At 42.2% G+C, this 22,497-nt stretch overlaps 1 protein-coding gene across 10 annotated transcripts in view; it reads right to left on the bottom strand.

Annotated features, from left to right (window-relative positions):
• The window catches only part of EVI5 (ecotropic viral integration site 5), a 235,525-nt gene that overhangs the window by 80,133 nt on the left and 132,895 nt on the right, over positions 1-22,497 (bottom strand). For all 10 annotated transcript variants that reach the window (XM_008264880.5, XM_070078034.2, XM_070078035.2 and 7 more), the window contains 3 exons: positions 20,065-20,199; positions 11,894-12,034; positions 10,863-11,021 (listed from right to left, as the gene is read on the bottom strand). In XM_008264880.5, the coding sequence (XP_008263102.1) occupies positions 10,863-11,021; positions 11,894-12,034; positions 20,065-20,199 (435 nt within the window). The remainder of the gene's footprint in view (positions 1-10,862; positions 11,022-11,893; positions 12,035-20,064; positions 20,200-22,497) is intronic.

The following is a 22,497-nucleotide window of genomic DNA, read 5'->3' as shown; positions in this document are numbered from 1 at the left end:
CCTACTTTCCCAGGCCACAGCAGAGAGACGGATCGGAAGAGGAGCAGCTGGGACTCGAACTAGCATATACCCATATGGGATGCCAACGCTTCAGGCCAGGGCTTTAACCAGCTGTGCCACAGCGCCGGCCCTTTGTACACTCCTTGATGTCACAAAATGTGCCATGCGTATTTCGACAATCTCTCAGTATCCAATAGACTTTGAGTAGAGCACAGATTGATTTTAAATTCTGGCTTTGCCATCTAATATCGGGCATTGCCTAAAACCTCCATTACAATATGGTGCCTGGCATGTTTGTGGCTGCTGTGGTTAATCTATGTAAGATCAGACCACTGGCAGGGATAGGTCCGCTTTAGTTCCGGACACGTGGACAGTGCATGATCCCTATACTTTGCTTAAGATGCCCCTGTGCATGGTCCACCCACGCCTGCATGACCTTTTCGCTGATTGGCTCCCTTACTGTGCATGTCTTCTGTAAGCCTTATAAGCCTGTATACTTCCTTAATAAAGTAGTTCCTGCTTCGACAGAACTCACAGGTGCTTGCTGCGGTGTGCTTGACCCATCGACCTTACCTCTCCCGTTCACCTTGTCGGGGAGTGCTTGTACTGTCCCCTGCTGGTCAGGGGCCAGCCTCAGACTTAAGACCCCAACAATTTAGTGGTTAAATAAATCAGTTAATATCTCTGAGTTTCCACTTCCTCACTTGAAAATTTAGATTAACAAAATTTCCTATTTCTCATTTGGTTGCCTTCAGAACTAAATGAGATAATATGTGTATAGGCCGGTGCTGTGGCATAGTGGGTAAAACTGCTGCCTACACTGTTGGCTAGTTTGACTCCCGGCTGTTCCACTTCTGATTCAGCTCTCTGTTATGGCCAGGGAAAGCAGTAGAAGATGGCCCAAATCCTTGGGCCCCTGCACCTGTGTGGGAGACCCAGAAGAAGCTCCTGGCTCCTGGCTCCAGATCGGTGCAGGTCCGGCCATTGTGGCCAACTGGGGAGTGAACCAGCAGAGGGAAGACCTCTCTCTCTCTGCTTCTCCTTCTTCTTTTCTTTATTTATTTTTGACAGGCAGAGTTAGTGAGAGAGAGAGAGACAGAGAGAGAAGGTCTTCCTTCCGTTGGTTCACCCCCCCCCCCCCAATGGCTGCTATGACCAGTGCACTGTGGTCAGTGCTGCGCGCCGATCTGAAGCCAGGAGCCAGGTGCTTCCTCCTGGTCTCCCACGCGGGTGCAGGGTACAAGCACTCGGGCCATCCTCCACTGCCTTCCCAGGCCACAGCAGAGAGCTGGACTAGAAGAGGAGCAACCGGGACAGAATCTGGGGCTCCCAACCGGGACTAGAACCCGAGGTGCCGGCGCTGCAGGCAGAGGATTAGCCAAGTGAGCCGTGGCACTGGCCTCTCTGCCTCTCCTTCTCTCTGTGTAACTCTCATTTTCAAATAAATAAATGCATCTTTTAAAAAATTAAGATATAATATGTGTTGTAGGGCCTACTTATGTAGGAAGAACTTAATAAATGCTAGCTACTTATAATTATAGGACATGTTAAAAATATAGACCTTAAGTTGACTAGTAATGAGGTAGTTTTCCCAGTTAGCTTGACCTAGCCTGAATTCTCTCAATCCTAAATGATTCTATCAGTGGTTTAAACAGTAGGGACTTCATAATCAAAGACAGGTAAAAGCTAGCTCCTCATTTACCAGTTCTTCAAGTTTGGCTTAGTTATTTAATCCCACCAAATTTCAGAATTTACACTATTAAATTTAGTACAGAAACTAATATTCACCTTTTATGGTGAGTGGTGAAGATTACATGAGAAAAGTTTATGAAGAGAGTCTTATACAATGCCTGGAATTTTACAGATACTTAATAAATGCTCAGGTGTTCTATTATTACACACAGGCTGCCTCATGCAATAAAATCTGGATCATCAAACAGATTTAAGCTCCAAACTTTTCCAAGTGTCTTCATCTTTACTTTTCATCATCTTACTGCCACACAGAAGATATACCTTCTTCCTAAATCATCCTCTAAACATAATAATCTCTATTCCTTTTAAAGCAAGAAATATTATCGATCTACAACATTAAGTGAACGTCTTAGTACTGTATTCAAAATGTTCCACAGCCTCTCTTTACTATGTTAGCTGCTACCATGACAACAAATAACTATACTTCAGAGGAATACACTTTCAACATAGCTGCAAAGAATTCCCATACATAAAACCTCTATCCATACCCCTGAACACAAGATTGTGACTCAGAATTACAAAACACTCATATATAAAATGCAATAACTGACCATGAGTGAGAAAAAGCATACCAAGAATATATTTTAAGAAATTTAGATAATAAAATGAGTATATAAGAACTATATATAAAATAGTATATCTTTAAATTATTAGAAATTATTAGACATAAAAGAAAAAACATAAGCAAAGAATGAGCCACTATCTAAAGACATTCAGTGAATTTGAAAAATAATCAAATAAAATGTCTATAAATTAACATAACCACTATTATTAAAAATTAAAGAAAAGTTAAATAGTGAGTTAAATACACTGAAAAAATAATTGATGTCCCAGAAAAGATCATTATACATAGATAAAAGAATAAGAAGCTTCAAAATAAACCAAACGGGATTAAAAGACAAAATAGTAACAAATAAAATAAAAAATAAAAAAAAATAAAAAAGGTTGTGATAGTCTAAGGGATGACGATAAATTGAGAATTTTCAGAATTGAAAAAACAAAACAAAACAAAAAGACATGAATCCACAGTTCAGGAGGCACTACTAGTCCCACAGAGGATAAACACAAACAAATCCTCACCAATACACATGGTAACTAAACAAGGAATGCTAAAGAAAAGAGGTGGCAAATCAAGGTAAAAACAGGGTATCTGTGAAGGAAGATCAGTGAAAATGGCCAACAGACATCTCAACAGCAAAAACTTGTAATGTTTAAAAAATTAACTTAAGCTAATAATAGTATACTCAGTTAAACTGTCATACAAGAGAGAGAAGACTGGCCGGCGCCGTGGCTCAATAGGCTAATCCTCCCCTGCGGCGCCCCACACTGGGTTCTAGTCCCGGTTGCCCCTCTTCCAGGCCAGCTCTCTGCTGTGGCCTGGGAGTGCAGTGGAGGATGGCCCAAGTGCTTGGGCCCTGCACCCGCATGGGAGACCAGGAAAAGCACCTGGCTCCTGCCATCGGATCAGCGCAATACGCCCACTGCGGCGGCCATTGGAGGGTGAACCAACGGCAAAAGGAAGATCTTTCTCTCTGTCTCTCTCTCTCTCACTGTCCACTCTGCCTGTCAAAAAAAAAAAAAAAAGAGTGAGAGAAGAGAGTAAATTTATTTTAAGTCAGGACTGAAAGCAGATGGAAACTATCAAATGAAAAAAATACAGAGTGAAAAATTGGTAACCAGGCAGACAAATTCAAATGAGCACTCATTCCCTTGGACAACAGTAACAACATCCAGCGATCTGTAATGATAGAAAAGACGTACAGTAATAACATGTAAGATGGAAGGAGAATAAATGAAGTTCCTTTCAGGCTGTTAGATAATAATTTCAGATTTTGTTCAGTCAGATAAGCACTTTAAATTTTTTTCAGGTAATAAACATTAATAGGAAATAAAAAGAATTATTTTTAAAAACAGCAGTATAGGGGTTGGCGCCATGGCTCACTTGGTTAATCCTCCACCTGTGGTGCTGGCATCCCATATGGGCGCCGGTTCTAGTTCTGGCTACTCCTCTTCCAGTCCAGCTCTCTGCTGTGGCCTGGGGGGGCAGTGGAAGATGGCCCAAGTCCTTGGGCCCCTGAACCTGCATGGGAGACCAGGAGGAAGCACTTGGCTCCTGGCTTCGGATTGGCGTGGCGCCATCCATAGCGGCCATTTGGGGAGTGAACCAAAGGGAAGACCTTTCTCTCTGTCTCTCTCTCTCACTGTCTGTAACTGTGCTTGTCGGGGAAAAAAAAAAAAAAAAAAAAAGGCAGTATAGAGAAAGTGAAAGAAAAAAATAAATCCAATAAAAAGCAAGAAAGGAAGAAAAAATAATGGAGAAGAAATGGAAAGTACAAAATACAAGAATTCCAAACATATCATAATCAAGACTTTGGATTTCTGATCACGGTATACAGACTTAGAGCAAGGCTACCACTCTTTTGGTTTAAAAAGGAAAAAAATATGATAGCTAAAGTTTAAATTCAACCCCAGGAGCCCCTTAGGAGGGAAGGGATGGGATTTTTTTATTTTTTATTTTTTTTGACAGGCAGAGTGGACAGTGAGAGAGACAGAGAGAAAGGTCTTCCTTTGCCGTTGGTTCACCCTCCAATGGCCGCTGCAGCTGGCGCGCTGCGGCCGGCGCACCGCGCTGATCCGATGGCAGGAGCCAGGATCCAGGTGCTTTTCCTGGTCTCCCATGGGGTGCAGGGCCCAAGCACCTGGGCCATCCTCCACTGCTTTCCCGGGCCACAACAGAGAGCTGGCCTGGAAGAGGGGCAACCGGGACAGAATCCGGCGCCCCGACCGGGACTAGAACCTGGTGTGCTGGCGCCGCTAGGCGGAGGATTAGCCTAGTGAGCCGCGGCGCCAGCCGGAAGGGATGGGATTTAAGTACATTCTCACTGGGGCAGATAAATGCAGGCACAAGCCATTAAGAATAACACAGCGAGAATAAATATTAAAACTGTTAGAGGCCCAGTGTTGGGTTTGTTACAGTGTAGAACCTCACAAGACAGCGGACCTAGGAAAGTTCATAAACCCCCTCACGTTTTTTCTTTGTGTACTCCAACAGGTACATACAAAAAAGACTGGTAAGGGTCCCGAGAAAGAGGCCTTCATGAGACTATTGGGGGAGCACTAATCTTGTCTGCCTTCTCTAGAAAACCAAAGTTCTCATCTGTGTGGAGTGAGACAACACTGCTGCCTTGGGGCACTGGTGAAAGTCACCGAGTTAGGGGAGAGAAAGAGGTCTTTTTTTCCCCCTCCATTTATTTCAAAGGCAGAAAGATGGAGAGAGTGAGATAGAGCTTGACACAGAAAGATCTACCTGATTCACTTCCCAAATGCCCACAGCCAGGACTGGGCCAGGTTGAAGCCAGGAGTTCAGAACTCAACCCAAGTCTCCCATGTGGATGGCAGGGACTCATGTACTTAAGCCATCATCTGCTACCTCCCAGGGTGCACATTAGTAGGAAGTTGGATTGGAAGCAGAGGGCTCAGGAAACAAACCAGGCATTCTGAAATGGGATTTGGATGTCCCAAGCAATAATTTAACTGCTATGCCAAACATTCAACACCTTTTAAATAAATGTTTATTTATTCACTTTTATTTATTTGGGAAGGCAGAGTGACAGAAAGAAATAAGAGGGAAAAAGATCCTATCTCTGCTTGTTCACTCCCCAAATGCCCAAAACAGCAGGACTGGGCCAGGCCAAAGCCAGGAACCAAGAACTCCATTCAAGTATCCAAACTGGGTGGCGGGAACTCAAGTACCTAAGCCATCATCTGCTGCCTCCCAGGCACATTAGCAGGAAGCTGGGTCAGAGGAGGCAGGACTTGATCTCATGCATTATAAAATGGGATGTGAGCATCCCAAGTGGCAGCTTACCTGCTACCCCACAACACCCATTCTGTACCCCCCTTTTAAAAATTTATTTTAGGCCGGCGCCGTGGCTCAGTGGCTCACTTGGCTAATCTTCCGCCTGTGGCGCCGGCACCCTGAGTTCTAGTCCCAGTCTGGGCGCCGGATTCTGTCCCGGTTGCCCCTCTTCCAGGCCAGCTCTCTGCTGTGGCCCGGGAAAGCAGTGGAGGATGGCCCTAGTGCTTGGGCCCTGCACCCACGAGGGAGACCAGGAGGAAGCACCTGGCTCCTGGCTTTGGGTCGGCACAGCGCACCGGCCATAGCAGCCATTTGGGGGGTGAACCAAGGGAAAGGAAGACCTTTCTCTCTGTCTCTCTAACTCTGCCTGTCAAAAAAAAAAAAAAAAAAAAAAAAGACATCTTCCTATCCCATGACAATAAGTGTATTCTTCAATGTTAACTCCTTGAAGCTCTGTTTTATATTTCACAGTTAGGGAAATAAAATTTATTTTATTTGAAAAGTAGAGAGAGCAAGAGATCTTCCATCCAGTAGTTTACTCCCCAAATAGCCTTAATGGCTAGGGCTGGGCCAGGCTGAAGCCAGAAGCCAGGAATTCAACCCAGGTCCCACAAATGGGCACCCAAGTACTTGAGCCATCACCTGCTGCCCCACAAGGTGTGCACTGGTAGGAAGATGAAATGGAGAGCAGAAGTGGGACTGGAATCCGGGTACTCTGATATGGGAAGTTGACATCCTAGGTGGCCATCTCCACCCCACCCCATCCCCGATTTCTTTATTTATTTGAAAGGTAGAGTTACAGAGAGGGAAAGGCAGAGGCAGAGAGAGAAAGAGAGAGAGAGGTCTTCCAACCACTGGCTCACTCCCCAGATGGCCACAATGGTCAGGGCTGGGCCAGACCAAAGCCAAGGGCCAGGTGTTTCTTCTGGGTCTCCCACGTGGGTGGAAGGGCCCAAGTGTTTGGGCCATTCTCTGCTGCTTTCCCAGGCAGGCTTATCAGCAGGGAGCTGGATCAGAAGTGGAACAGCACGGACTCAAACTGGCACCCACATGGGATGCTGGCATAGCAGGATATGGCTTTACCCCCTACACCACAGTGCCAGCCTTGTTAAGTGGCCATCTTAACAACTGTGCCACATGCCTACCCCTGAGAGGACTGTGTTTTGGGCCCAGGACCACAGATGAAGGTGGGCAGATACACTAAAATGCCAAACACCACAGTCCAAGGACACATTCTTGTCTAAGACCAATGCTTTATCAGAACAATAGGGAACATCCCTGGCCCTTTAGCTCCCTGTACCATATGATGGGAATGCTGCTGGAGACAGATCCTTGTCCAAGGTGTTGTGCACAGGGACAGCCTAAAGACAATGACAAAAACATTCTGGCAAACGAACCTCCACTGCTAAAGTACTTTGAAACCTGTGGTACATCGCGGAGAACCACAGAAACAAACCTCAAACTTTGCCCATCTCCTGAGCATGTGAACTCAAGTCTCCCACATTAAAGGCTTAGCAGAAGGAAAAGTGCGTCCATTTCAAGATATAAATATCATTTCCCCCACTCTATTGTCCTATAGAAGATTCAACAAAAAAAAAAATCACAAAGCATATGAAAAGCCAAGAAAAAACAAAACATGACCAAGAGATGAAAAAAAACAACAAAACGAGTCTTCTATGTGACACAGATATTGAAATTATCTGACAGGTATTTAAACGTAACTCTGACGAGTACGCTAATGGCTCAAGGGAAAGGTGAAAAATAAGCAAGATCAGACCGGTAATATTAGCAGAAAAGTGAAAATCTACAAATGAAAAACACGGTAATGCTTTCAATGGTTCACTAAAACATTTGAACAAGTGGATGGGAAAAAAAAAAATCAGTGAACTTAATGATGTCAGGACAAACATTGCAGTCAATAGAAAGTGGAAGAAAACAAAGAAGAAAAAATAATAAAGGTCAGAGGATAAAAAAGCACCCCAGAACTGTTAGAAAGCATTGAGTAACCTAAGATATGTGTAACTAGAACCCCAAAAGAAGAGAGAATGAGCAAAAGAGATATTTCATAAAATAATGACCAAAATTTTCCAAAATTCTTGGCAGATAGAAATCCACAGAGGGGAAAGTCAGAGAAAAGGCAAAGCAAAAAACACATACAGACATATCACATTCAAACTGCTAAAAAATGAGAAGGGTAGGCATTTGGCCTAGTGTTTACCATCCTGGTTGGGACACCCACATCCCATGTTGGAGTCCGAGCTTTGGTCTTGATTTCGGCTTTCTGCTGGCCTATACCTGGAGGGCACTAGGTGGTGACATGAATTGTTTGGTCCCTGCAACTTACATAGGAGACCTGGACTGAGTTTCTGGCTCCTGGCCTGATCTATCCCAGCCCAGGCTGTTGCAGGCATTTGGGGAATAAACTGGTAGATGAGAGCTCTATCTCAAACAAGACAGAGAAAATCTCTTGGAATTGTACTTATGAAATATATGAAATAACCCCGGGTTCTAGTCCTGGTCGGGGCGCCAGATTCTGTCCCGGTTGCTCCTCTTCCAGTCCAGCTCTCTGCTGTGGCCCTTGCACCCGCATGGGAGACCAGGAAGAAGCACATGGCTCCTGGCTTCAGATCGGCGCAGCGCGCCAGCCGTAGCAGCCATTTTGGGGGGTGAACCAGCGGAGGGAAGACCTTTCTCTCTGTCTCTTTCTCTCTAACTCTGCCTGTCAAAAAATAATAATAAAAAAAATGTTAAAGTGATCAAATAGGTAGGATTAAATGTTAAAGGAATCATATAAATAAGATCAAGTGTCTGGTAATAATAATAGCTAGAATTAAAAAGGAGAGAATGTTGCAACATGGGAAGCAGTCCACACAGCAGTTGAGACTTGAACCAGTGCCCGTATGGGATGCTGGCACTTCAGGCCAGGGCATTAATCTGCTGCGCCACAGCACTGGCCCCACAAATTTGTTCTTAGTATTTTCAGAACCACCTTAATATAACCATTTTTCTTTAAAATCCTATACATTTTCTCTTACACATTAAAAATATTATTTTGAGAAGCAGTCTATAAGGTACAGACTGTCAACAAATAAGGCACAAAGAAATAGAAGAATCAATGTACTTAAGAAATTCTTGGAAATACACTCAAGGAAACAGGCAAGAAAGCTCACAGTAGTGCTGTTTTCAAGAGCAAAAATTCGCAAATACCAAGAGGAGGGTGGCTTACTTAATTCAAGGAAGCCCACTCACTAAACAAACTGTTCTACAAGTCCTTAAAAAAAAATTGGAGTTACCCATATCCACATGAACAAATCTCTAAAACTGGATGGTGAATACAAGGGTGTTTGATATAATAGTCTTGTCTACGGCCATACCACCCTGAACGCGCCCGATCTTGTCTGATAAAATAGTCTCCAGATAACCATACGCTCTACACAATCACCATTCTACCACATCATTATTTATTTTTCTCATTTTTCAATGAGAAAACTCCCTGGATCATTACCATTCCAAGGACTGGCACTTAGAGATCAGTGCTTTAAATCATTACTTCCAGCAATATCATACTCAATTGTCTGGCATGGTTAAAATGAAAATTCCTTAGAAATCTTTCCCAAAACCATCTAATTGGAATTAATCTCTTTGTATTCTCCACAGTAATTACAATCTAACTCTCTGCTTGCCAGACTCTGGCGTATCTGATTTCTCAAATCTAAGTTCTTTAGTGGCTATGATAATGCTCTGTCACAAGTTCTCAAAATCATGCTCATTGAATTTGATTAGTTTACCTCCACTCAACTGTGAGATAAATCCTCAACAAAGGCCTAAAATCTGTGTTTGCATTTTTCTTTACTAAGATTAATTCTGATCATAAAAATAAAACTTCCCATTATAAGATCTAGATTTCTACTCTTCCAGATCTCTTCAATATTATTTTTAATTACACCACAAATATAAGAAAATAAACCTGAAAATGTAAAACAAGATATATTTATTTTAAAGAAATGATGTACTCATCACGTTCAAGGTGGGATGAGTATTTTGTACACTGCAATACATATAGAATGGCACCGAGTTAACTCTGCCCTCTACTGACTTCATAAATATTCTGAGGATGGAGTAACATTCAGAGGACAAATTCAAAAACCCTGTAAATCAAAAGTATCTGGAGAAAAAAATTACATCTGTACTGAACATGTACAGTTTTTTTTTCTGTCATTATTCCCTAAACAATACAGTAAAAAAACTCTTTACACAGGGTTTATATTTTATGAGGCATTACAAGTAATTTAGATATTGTTTAAAGTTTCTGGGCAAATACATGTTGGTCATCTAAAATACTCTGCCACTTTATATAAGGTACTTGACCATCAGCAGATTTTGCTACTCCTTGGGGTTCCTGAAACCAATCCTGTAGGATACCAAGGACAACTACATACGGAACACAGCCCCACACTCTTGTCTAGAAAACAAACGTGCTTCTGCAATGCAAATGGATTTTATAAAAATGTCTTTGCAGACTTCATGTGTGTTTAAGATAGGGTTTATTAGAGAAAAGTGTGGCTTCTGAAGAAAGGGTTACCTTAGAGTTTGACTACAGGAAGCATCATTCACATTATATTCTACACCTGTGGTTCTCACTAGGTGCAACTGTGCCCCCCAGAGGACATCTGGCAACGGCTGGAAGCATTCTTGTCATCACAGTGTGAGGCAGGAGATTCTAATAGATAGAGGCCGGGGATGTTGCTACACATCCTACAATCCACAGGCTGGCTCCATAAGACAAAGACTTTACTAGCCCAAAACGTTAAGTGTAGAGGTTGAGAAATTTTGCTCAACATGTTCCCTCTCAAATTGTGCAACAAGGCAACCCCAGGAGTGTTACCTGATAAAATCAAATAGAATTTAACTTCCTTAAACTTTGTTGAATGGCTGAAAGCAAAAATTAAGTTTCTGAAATCAATGAAAACAATTTTTATGCTTCTTCATTTAGGCTAGAAAATTGCAGTCTAGACAGTTTCATATTTTTGCCTTTTATCTTTATTCTATGGATAACACAATCTGTGCAGAAATCTTTGATCTGCTAATGAGATACTTATTTTAAAACTATCAGAGGGAGTGGGAGATGGGATAGTTGCAGGTGGGAGAGAGGTTATGGGAGGGAAAGCCGCTATAATTCTAAAGTTGTACTTTCAAAATTTATATTTATTAAATAAAAATTTAAAAAAACTGTCAGACTTTCTCATCTTACCTGTGTTTCCATTTCCATCATCCTTTGTTTTATTTCTCTTATTTCTGCTTGTGTCTCAGCTTCTCGAAGTCGAATGGTCATCAGTTCATCTTGTAACTCATTCACAGCATTTTTCTTAGGTGGCTCTTTCCATCTCCCAGTAGTACGAGCTAAGTGCCGCTGAAGCATTAAAAAAAAAAGTATTTTGCAACAAATACTCTCAGTATCAAAATAGGGGCTAATTGTATTGAGCACTTATTTCAAGGCTGGCACTGTATTAAAAAATTTTTGTTATTTTATTTAATCCCCAGAAAATCTTAAGTTAGAAACCATTGTCTTCATTTTGTGATTAAGTAACTTCAGGAAGGTCACAAAGCCAGGAAATACCAGACCTGGGATAAAAACTCAAACTTAAAAGGAGTATTTTTCTTTTCTTTTCTTTTTTTGACAGGCAGAGTTAGACAGTGAGAGAGAGAGAGAGACAGAGAGAAAGGTCTTCCTTTTGCCGTTGGTTCATCCCCCAAGTGGCCACTATGGCCGGTGCGTTGCAGCTGGCGCACTGTGTCGATCTGAAGCCAGGAGCCAGTTGCTTCTTCCTGGTCTCCCATGCGGGTGCAGGGCCCAAGCACTTGGGCCGTCCTCCACTGCCTTCCTGGGCCACAGCAGAGAGCTGGACTGGAAGAGGAGCAACCAGGACAGAATCCGGTGCCCCAACCGGGACTAGAACCTGGGGTGCCGGCGTCTCAGGCGGAGGATTAACCCAAGTGAGCCACGGCGCCGGCCAAAAGGAATATTTTTCTTAGAGTTCTTTACAAAAAGTTTTGCAATGCACAAGAATACGAACAATAACAAAAATATAACTTGATTTCCATTGTATCTTCTATTTCATTATAAGAATTAAAAAGGTAGAAATAGCTTATATGTATTTTCAATTTATAAATGCTCTCAATACAGCTCTTTTCTACTCCTGGACATCAGCTATTTCACACTCTCACAAATGGAATTGTTGGGTTTTACTGTTTTTACAAAGCACACAACTTATATTGACATACCTGCCAGTGTTCCTCTAAATCCTTGACCTGCTGTCTGAGTTCTTTCAAACCCATAATGGCCTCTGCTTCTCTCAGTTTCACAGCAATGAGCTCTTCCTGAAGTCTTGCAATGTTGTTTTCATCAGGAAGAGAGTTGTTCCTCTAAAGCAAGAAAAAATTTGATTTAGGATTTTTGAATTCATGAAATAGAATAAATAACAGCTATTTTGTCCCATACATTATACTTTATTTTATATAGCTGTATTGAAATAAACCTTAAAGTACACAAGTGGTTTTTAAAGTATTCACAGGGTTGTCTAGTCATCATCATGATTTAATTTCAGAATACTTTTATTAATCCTCAAATAAACCCTATATTCATTGGTAGTCATTCTACATTCCACATTCCCTGAGCCTCTGGCTGCTACTAATCTAATTCTTATCTCCATGGATTTGCTTACTCTGGCCATTTTGTATAAATGGAAGCTGGCCCAAGTGCTCAGCCCCTGCACCCATGTGGGAGACCCAGAAGAAGCTCCTGACTCATGGCTTCAGCCTGGTCCAGCCCCAGCAGTTGCAGCCATTTTGGGAGTGAACCAGTGGATAGAAGATCTCTTTTTCTGTCTCTCCTCCCCTTTCTGTAACTTTGCCTTTCAAGTAAAATAAAAAATAAACCTCAAAAAAATTCATTCCCTTTAAATGCTAAATAACATTCATTCTATGCATATAACATGTTTTATTTATCCATTCATCAGTTAACAGAAATTTGAGTTGTTTACACTTTTTGGCTATTATGAATAATAAATTTATTTATTTATTTGAAAGTCAGAGTTACACAGAGAGAGAAGGAGAAAAAGAGAGGTCTTCCATCTGCTGGTTCACTCCACAATTGGCCACAATGGCCAGAGCTGTGCCAATCTGAAGCCAGGAGCCAGGAGCTTCTTCTGGGTCTCCCATGTGGGTGCAGGAGCCCAAGCACTTGGGCCATCCTCCACTGCTTTCCCAGGCAATAGCAGAGAGCTGTATTGGAAGTGGAACAGCCAGGACACGAACTGGCACCCATATGGGATGCTGGCACTGCAAGTGACGGCTTTACTCACCATGCCACAGTGCCAGCCCCAAACTTTCTTTTTTTAAGATTACTTATTTATTTAAAAGGAAGAGAAAGAGGGAGGGACACAGAGATTTTCCACCCAGTGGTGAACTCCCTAAATGACCACAACAACCAGGACTGGGCCAGACCAAAGCCAGCAGGCTGGAACTCCACCAGAGTCTCCCTCATGAGTGGCAGGAGCCCAAGGATTTGAGCCATCTTTCAATGCTCACCCAGGTGCATTATCAGGGACCTGGATCGGAAGCAGAGCAGATAGGGCCTGAACCGACACTCATATGGGATGCAGGCAGCGACTTAACCAACTGTGCCACATGCAGGCCCCTGTGTAAACATGTTTATACAGACGGGTTTTCAATTCAGTTAAGTATATAATTGAGAGAACTTCTGGCTCAGATACTAAATATTTTACATTTAACTTTTAAGAAACTTCCAGAGTTTCCCAAAGCAGCTGTATCAGTTTACAGTTTCATTAGCAATGTGTGAAAGTAATTATACTTAATTTTGGGAGCATAATGTCCAATTCTGCTTTGTTAATAAAATACTAATTAGAGTTACAGATCAACAAGATTAAAAATGTTTTTTATGGGCAAGCATTTGGCACAGTGCTTAAGACACCACTTAGGAAAACCACATCCCATATCAGAGTGCCAGAGTTTGAGTCCAAGTTGTAGCTTCCTGCTAATGTGCCCCCTGGGAAGTAGCAGTGATGGCTCAAGCAGTTGGGTCCCTGCCATCTTGTGGGAGACTGGGACTGAGTTCTGGGCTCCTGACCCAACTCTGGCCATTACGGGTATTTGAGGAATGAACCAGTAGATAGAAGATCTCTATGTGCCTTTCAAATACAATTAAAATGAAAATTTAGGGGCCGGCACTGTGGTGCACTGAGTAAAGCTGCCGCCTGCAATGCTGGCATCCCATATGGGTGCCAGTTTGAGTCCCAACTGCTCCACTTCCAATCCAATTCTCTGCTATGGCCTAGGATAACAGTATAAGATGGCGCAAGTCCTTGGGCCCCTCACTGGAGACCCAGAAGAAGTGCCTGGCTCCTGGCTTCGGATTGGCCCAGCTCCAGCTGTTGTGGCCACTTGGGGAGTGAACCAACAGATGGAAGACTTCTCTCTCTCTCTGCCTTCTATAACTGTCTTTCAAATAAATAAATAAATCTTTTAAAAAAAGAAAAATTTATTGAAACACATTTTTTGGTTTTTTTTTTTATTCCCCATTTTTTTTCCCCAGAACAAAGAAGTGTTTATTACTTGTAAAGAAACTGTAATTACCTGGGTTCATGATATATATCCACTTTTAGAAGCAACATCTCAGGTAAGAGAAAAGGAAAATATCCAATTTTTTCCCTGCTCCTTTGAAGTGATTTTTTTTTAGATTTTTCTATTGGATATTACCTTAATTAGTAACTTAACTTGACAGTCCACAAACATTTTCTTACATGTTTGTTAGAGTCAGCAGATTACAGATTTCTATTGTACCATCTTACTAAAAAGGGACTGTACAAAGTTATGGGCAATGATATGTTGCCATATGCCTCTGATTTGTAGGACATAAAGAATAAACACTGTTCCCCATTTTTATAAGAAATAAATGTTTTTAACATGGCAACAAGCTTACTAACTTCTGATTAGGACTCAAAGAAAAGCATGAACATTATTTACATTTTATTTTTAATTTTTAAAAGATTTCATTTATTTTATTTGAGAGGTAGAGTCACAGACAGTGAGAGAGAGAGACAGAGAGAAAGGTCTTCCCTTCGTTGGTTCACTCCCCAAATGGCTGCAATGGCCAGAAATGTGCTGATCCAAAGCCAGGAGCCAGGTGCTTCTTCCTGATCTCCCACGTGGGTTCAGGGGCCCAAAGACTTGGGCCATCTTGTACTACTTCCCCAGGCCACAGCAGAGAGCTGGACTGGAAGTGGAGCAGCTGGGGCTAGAACCGGTGCCCATGTGGGATGCTGGTGCCACAGGCGGAGGATTAACCTACTGCACCACAGCGCCGGCCCCCATTATTTACATTTAAAAAAATTTTTTTTTTAATCTTTTTATTGTTGTGATTTCTCAGCATGTCATCTTGGGAAACGAGAGTCAACTCTTGATGTATTAGTTACTACTTACTTCAATAGTCAAGAAAATTAATACTAAGGTGATCTAAATACATGCTTCATAGATACAAGATTTAGATTAGTGTCCTATCACACTGAAAGACCCGCCTGGGTAGCCTAGAATCAAACTGCTTGAAGAATAACCAAGAGATCCAAAATTAGTTACTAGGGAATGTTCCTTGAGTACAGATTTTAAGACTTAATTCTATGGAAGTTCCTCTCTCTAAAACATATCATGGTGGACAAGATTTCAGCCTCTGAGGACTGTGGAATAAAGTTATTCTCACCAATGTACACATTCTGTGATGTCTCAACTGAATAATTAGAAAATTGTTGCATATGCATTAAGAAGATGGCTAGAAGGAAAGAAAAAAGATGCTGCATGAAATTAACCATAATACAATCTTTCTTTTTTTTTTTTTTTTTTTTTTTTGACAGGCAGAGTGGACAGTGAGAGAGAGAGACAGAGAGAAAGGTCTTCCTTTGCCGTTGGTTCACCCTCCAATGGCCGCCGCGGCCGGCGCGCTGCGGCCGGTGCACCGCGCTGATCCGATGGCAGGAGCCAGGAGCCAGGTGCTTTTCCTGGTCTCCCATGGGGTGCAGGGCCCAAGTACCTGGGCCATCCTCCACTGCACTCCCTGGCCACAGCAGAGGGCTGGCCTGGAAGAGGGGCAACCAGGACAGAATCCGGCGCCCCAACCGGGACTAGAATCCGGTGTGCCGGCGCCGCTAGGCGGAGGATTAGCCTAGTGAGATAATACAATCTTTCAATTTCCTTTCTACTCTGCAATGTGAGTAACAATACATCCCTTAATAAATCAATTTTAATTTAAAAACATTTCTCTTTTTTTTAAGGAATTTTTTGTTTATTTTGAAAGAGCAAAGAGAGAGAGAGAGAGAGAGAGTGAGAGAGAGAGAGAGAGAGAGTCAGAGAATAAGAAATCTTCCATCCACTGGTTCACTCCCCAGATATTACAACAGCCAGCCTTGGGCCAGGCAGAAGCCAGGAGCCAGGAGCCCTATCTGGGTCTCCCACATGGGTGCAGGGGCCCAAACACTTGGGCCATCTTCCGGTTTTTTTCCCAGGCCATTAGTAGGGAGCTGGATGGGAAGTGGACAACCAGGACATGAACCAGTGCCCATATGGGATGCTGGCATCTCAGGCTTTAGCTTTACCTGCTACACCACAACGCTGGCCCCAAATTCATTAACATGTATTACTTGAACACCTTTATGGGTCACAGAGCAAATATTTCAACACGTGCATATAGCATACACTGATCAAATCAGGCAAACAACATCCTCACCTCCTGGAGCACACTTCTTCTAGGATTAGAGTCTACCAGCCCTCTCCTCCAATTCTTCAGAGAGTATATAATACTTTTCTGTGATCTGCAGTCTCCCCACTGTGCTGTGGAACACTAGAACCTATTACTTCTACCTCACAGTATTCTGTTACCCATTATCCAATCTTTCTCTATCCCTTCCACACTTCCCATTCTTTAGTTATCACTACTTTAAGTTCAGATTGACTATTTTTCAAAACTACCATATATAAGAGAGACTATGCAGTATTTGTATTTCTGTATCTTGTTTATTTCAAGCAACATAATAATTTCAGTTCCATCTATTTTGATGTAAATGACAGGATTTCATTATTCTCATGGCTAAATAATATTCCATCTCTTTCTCACACATACATACACATTTTTTATCCATTCATCCATCCATGGACACCTGGGTTAATTCCATGTCTTGACTATTGTGACTAATGCTAGAATATACACTGCAGAGCAGGTATCTCCTTCATATGCTGAGAAATCCATGTTAAAACCAGATTCAAGTGCATTTCTTTCATCCAAATATTCAAAATGTTTCTCAATATAAGACACAGATTCTTATCTAAATCATGGAACCCAGAATACACATAAGTGAAAGATCAAATATTTGATTAGGGATTTCTTTCAGCAGTCTTTTTTTTTTTTGGACAGGCAGAGTGGACAGTGAGAGAGAGAGACAGAGAGAAAGATCTTCCTTTTGCCGTTGGTTCACCCTCAATGGCCACCGTGGCCGGCGCGCTGCGGCTGGCGCAACGCGCTGATCCGAAGGCAGGAGCCAGGTACTTATCCTGGTCTTCCATGGGGTGCAGGGCTCAAGCACCTGGGCCATCCTCTACTGCACTCCCTGGCCACAGCAAAGAGTTGGCCTGGAAGAGGGGCAGCTGGGACAGAATCCGGTGCCCCGACCGGGACTAGAACCCGGTGCGCTGGCACCGCAAGGCGGAGGATTAGCCTATTGAGCCACGGCACCGGCTCAGCATTCTTACTATTTTCTTTTTCCCCTCAATAAATGAAAGAATAAATGAAATAATAACAAGAAATTTTAAACAAAATATTCTACTACTTATTGAAGTTACATTTGTTCTATTTCATTAAGACAGTAGTTAAGAAGGAGCTGGTGTTGTGGCATCCCATATAGGTGCCAATTCATGTCCCAATGCTCCATTTCCAACCCAGTTTCCTGCTAAAGTGCCTGAGAAATCAGCAGAAGACAGCCCAAATACATGGGCTGTCGCACCAATGTGGGAAATCTGGAAGAAGCTCCTGGCTCTTGGCTTTTGGCTCCTGGTTTTGGCCTGGCCCAGCCCTGGCTGATGTGGCCATTTGGGGAGTGAACCAGTGGACTGAAGATCTCTGTCTCTCCTCCTCTTTCTCTGTAACTCTCTATCTTAAAAATAAATGAATAAAATAAATCTTAAAAAAAAATACCTAGGGGTAGAAAGGTATAAAGAACATATGCCCAGGCTTTCAATGATTTTACAAATAAGGAAAAAGGGGGTCATAATTTATGATCTAGAACACAGACTCTCAAATCTAAAAGAGAAACCAAAAGTTTTTCTATTTCTACTACTTATTCTTCACATTCTTTAATATCCTTAAAAAGAGGTTAAGTTAGCTTCTACAAATTAAGTCTATCTCAGGAAAAGGGGTACTCATTCTGAGGCTATTTATTTTATTTGGGCAGTTTTTTTTAATTTAAGATTTATTTAGGGGCTGGCACTGTGGCATAGTGGGTAAAGCCTCCACCTGCAGTGCCAAAATCCCATATGGGTGCTGGTTCAAGTCACAGCTACTCCACTTCTGATCCAGTTCTCTGCTATGGCCTAGAAAAGCAGTAGAACATGGCCCAAGTGCTTGGACACCTGCACCTGTGTGGGAGACCCAGAAGAAGCTCCTAGCTCCTGGCTCCGATCTGTGCAGCTCTGGCCACTGTAGCCACAGTGGTCGGAGCCAGGCTGATCTGAAGCCAGGAGCCAACAGCTTCCTCCTGGTCTCCCATGTGGGTACAAAGGCCCAAGCACTTGGGCCAACTTCCATTTTTTTTCCTAGGCTGTAGTGGAAAGCTGGATCGGAAGAGGAGCAGCTGGGACTCAAACTGGCACCCAAATGGGATGCCAGCACTGCAGGTGGGTGGCTTTACCCACTACCCTGTAGCTTGGACAGTTTTAACAATTACATTCCGATGAAATATTCCCTGAAATATCTGTGCACTGGGGCCACCACTTTGGTTTAGTGGGTAAAAGCCACTGCTTGCAGTGCTGGCATCTCATATGGGTGCTGGTTCGAGTCCCGGCTGCTCCTTACAATCCAGCTCTCTGCTGGGCCTGGGAAAGCACTGGCAAATGGCTCAAGTCCTTGGGTCCCTGTACCTGCATGGGAGAACAGGAAGAAGCTCCTGGCTCCTTGCTTCAGATTGGCTGCGCTCTGGCTGTTGCAGCCAACTGGGGAGTGAACCAGCGGAGGCCGCGGCTCACTAGGCTAATCCCCTGCCTTGCGGCACCGGCACACGGGGTTCTAGTCCCAGTCGGGCACCGGATTCTGTCCCGGTTGCCCCTCTTCCAGGCCAGCTCTCTGCTGTGGCCAGGGAGTGCAGTGGAGGATGGCCCAACTCCTTGGGCCCCACACCCCACGGGAGACCAGGATAAGTACCTGGCTCTTGCCATCGGATCAGCACAGTGCGCCAGCCGCAGCGCGCTGGCCGCGGCTGCCATTGGAGGGTGAACCAATGGTAAAGGAAGACCTTTCTCTCTGTCTCTCTCTCACTGTCCACTCTACCTGTCAAAAAAAAAAAAAAAAAAAAAGACCGACCTCCCTTCTTCCCTCCCTCCCTCTCTCTCTCTGCCTCTCCTTCTCTCTCTGTGTAACTCTTTCAAATAAATAAATAAATCTTAAAAAGAAATATCTATGCACTAATCTTATTCTGCCTCTTCTACATGAAGATATTATAAAATTTCATGACAGATAAGTTTCTCCTCTCAAATATCTAAATCTTCTATTCAAATTATTCTAATTGTTTCCCTCTAAAGGAGCTCTAATTTCCATCTTTATCCTTTTTTTTTTTTAATTTTTATTTTATTTTTATTTTTTTGACAGGCAGAGTGGAGAGTGAGAGAGAGAGACAGAGAAAAAGGTCTTCCTTCCGTTGGTTCACCCTCCAATGGCCGCCATGGCCGGCGCACCGCGCTGATCCAATGGCAGGAGCCAGGTACTTATCCTGGTCTCCCATGGGGTGCAGGGCCCAAGGACTTGGGCCATCCTCCACTGCACTCCCTGGCCACAGCAGAGAGCTGGCCTGGAAGAGGGGCAACCGGGACAGAATCCGGTGCCCCGACCGGGACTAGAACCCGGTGTGCCGGCGCCACAAGGTTGAGGATTAGCCTAGTGAGCCGCAGCGCTGGCCTCCACCTTTATCCTTAAATATGATGCCCTGATTAGTATGGAAGCAACAAAGAATAACTGGCAATCTTAAAAATATTTTTTCTTCCTTCAGCACTGATATGTATATTTTCTAATGGGTAAAAAAAAAAAAAACCAAGTCCAATTCAACTGTTGAATAAATACTTTAAAAATACCTATCACATGTCTCCTCTAATCTGGGAGTGACTCATGTGTGTAGCTTCTTTCTTACCTTCTCTATATCCAGGACTTTATCCTGCATCTCCTTCAGTGCACACTGAGACTCGGCTTCACTCAGTCGAGCTTGGACCAATTCCTTCTCTAGCTGTAGCACAAAATCTTCGTTGTAGTTGGAACTGCATTTATGCTAAAGGTTACAGATACATATTGAAATTTCATGGAGGCACGAACATGTATATATTATAAAAATAATGCAATCACACAACACAGTTATTGCGGGCAACTAAACTGTCAAAGTTTCATTTAGCCTGCATATCTCCTCCAATTAACTTTCCAACAAGTAAAAAAGCCCAGTATTGCTTTATATAAAGATGATTGCTGAACTGGGTTTGGATAACTACTTATAAGCCTCATCAAATCAAATTCATTACATAGATATCTCCTTTTATCTCTCCATTCGTCTAGATACTAAGAATTCATTCTGAGTGTACAGATCTGCACTATTCAATAGGGTAGCCATTTAGCTAAATGGGGCTACCATGCACCTGAAACGGGGCAACTTTGAATTGAGACAGGTTTTAAGTATAAATTAGAAATTGAATTCAAAGACTTAATATCAAATAAAAAGGCATAACACCTTGATGTTTTGTGTTAATTATATGTTAAAATAATATTTTGAACTTATTGAGGTAACAAAATATTAATTTTACCTGTTTTCACTTCTTTTAATGTGGCTGCCAGAAAACTTTAAATTGTATATGTGGTTTACATTATATCCTTATTAGACAGCACTGTTACAGATTATAGAAGTACACATTTACTGAAAATCCTATTTTAACCTAATGGAAATAAAAAGAGGGCAGCCATAATAACATGAACCATCTTAAATCCCAACGGAACAAAATTTTATTTGTTCTTAGAAATTCAGATTCCATTAAAAGTTATGCAAGGAAATGACGGCTGGAAGCAGAGAAAAAGCACATGCTGCAGAAAGAAATTAGCCACAGAAGCATGAAGCCCTCTCATTTCCTTTCCTCCTTTATAATGTGAACACCAATCCTTTTTAAGTTGTTCTCCCCTACACACACACACAAGACTATCTAATCCATCATCATAAAAGACTGGCTAAAATAAATTATCTATCACTTCTAATTTAATTCATGTAGTAAAGATGTAACAGAAATTTTTGTACTAGCATTAGTAAAAAATAGTTCATTTTACTTTTTATGCATTAGGAAAAAATAGAAACCAAATTAAAACAATTAAAAATGATTAAATAACTAAAACACATGGTGGTTTCCTACCTTAGTTGTAAAAACATGTATAAGTGTGTCTTTTTAATTCATTATGCATTATTAGTTCTTCTAGGAATTTTGACACTACTAAAACGATACTTGATCACAAGAAGGGTATATGCAAGGTGTCTATCACCTTAGCAAACACTTACCTTATCAAATGGGGAAAAAGCACTCTCGGAAATGACCACATCCAAAACAGAGATGTCATAATTTGTCTAAAGAGATCCCAATTATTTTATGGGCACTACTATAATTTTGTCTTTAATCTAAAGCCTTGACAATATCTGCCAAAATCCTCTATTAGGAGATCTTTAAGAAAAATGCCAAACTCAAATGGCCTACATGAGAAATAGAATCCTTTATGCGGTATAAACCTACTATTTCAACTAAGCACAAAAACCTGCAGTAATAATGAGAAATTTTTTGTCAAATTTCACAAAGAGCTGAAATGCTTGATAACATGTCATTCTGGATAATGTACATTACATGTCTTTTATATACTAAAATATGTTAGCCTTCTGGATTAAAATCATTCTACATGTACTATGAAAAATTTTCTTTGACAGTGACGGAGTCTACACATCATAATTCTTAATTTTTAGATCATCATGATTGTGATCAATTGATACACTGCAGACTGCATGGTCTAAATAATACAGAGTATTTTCTGGTGGTATAAATAAAACATCAGGGGCCGGCGCCATGGTGCTCTAGGTTAATCCTCTGCCTGCGGCAGCCGGCATCCCATATAAGCATTCGTTCTAGTCCTGGTTGCTCCTCTTCCAGTCCAGCTCTGTGCTGTGGCCTGGGAGGGCAGTGGAGGATGGCCCAAGTGCTCCCGCGTGGGAGACCAGGAAGAAGCACGTGGCTCCTGGCTTCAGATCGGCGCAGCACGCCAGCCATAGCGGCCATTTGGGAAGTGAACCAACGGAAGGAAGACCTTTCTCTCTGTCTCTCTCTCTCTCACTGTCTCTCTCTGTCAAATAAATAAAAATTCTACTAAATAAATAAATAAATAAAACGTCAATCTGTACCTTTTTAAGTTTTTTTTTTTTACAAGTATGTCAAGTTTCATAGTTCCATCTTTCCCTCAGTTGTCATTTTCTGCACCTTCTGATTCTAGTTTTATCTTGGTTCTCTGGTCCTGGTGTTTAGTCTTGTTTCTATGATCAGTCACCTGCTTCATT

The sequence above is a fragment of the Oryctolagus cuniculus genome, chromosome 7, assembly GCF_051225735.1.
Source record: "Oryctolagus cuniculus isolate XC-2025 breed Fujian yellow rabbit chromosome 7, ASM5122573v1, whole genome shotgun sequence".
Taxonomy (NCBI): Eukaryota; Metazoa; Chordata; class Mammalia; order Lagomorpha; family Leporidae; genus Oryctolagus; species Oryctolagus cuniculus.
The sequence above is the reverse complement of the archived record's forward strand: the minus strand, read 5'-3'. Positions and strand labels throughout refer to the sequence as shown.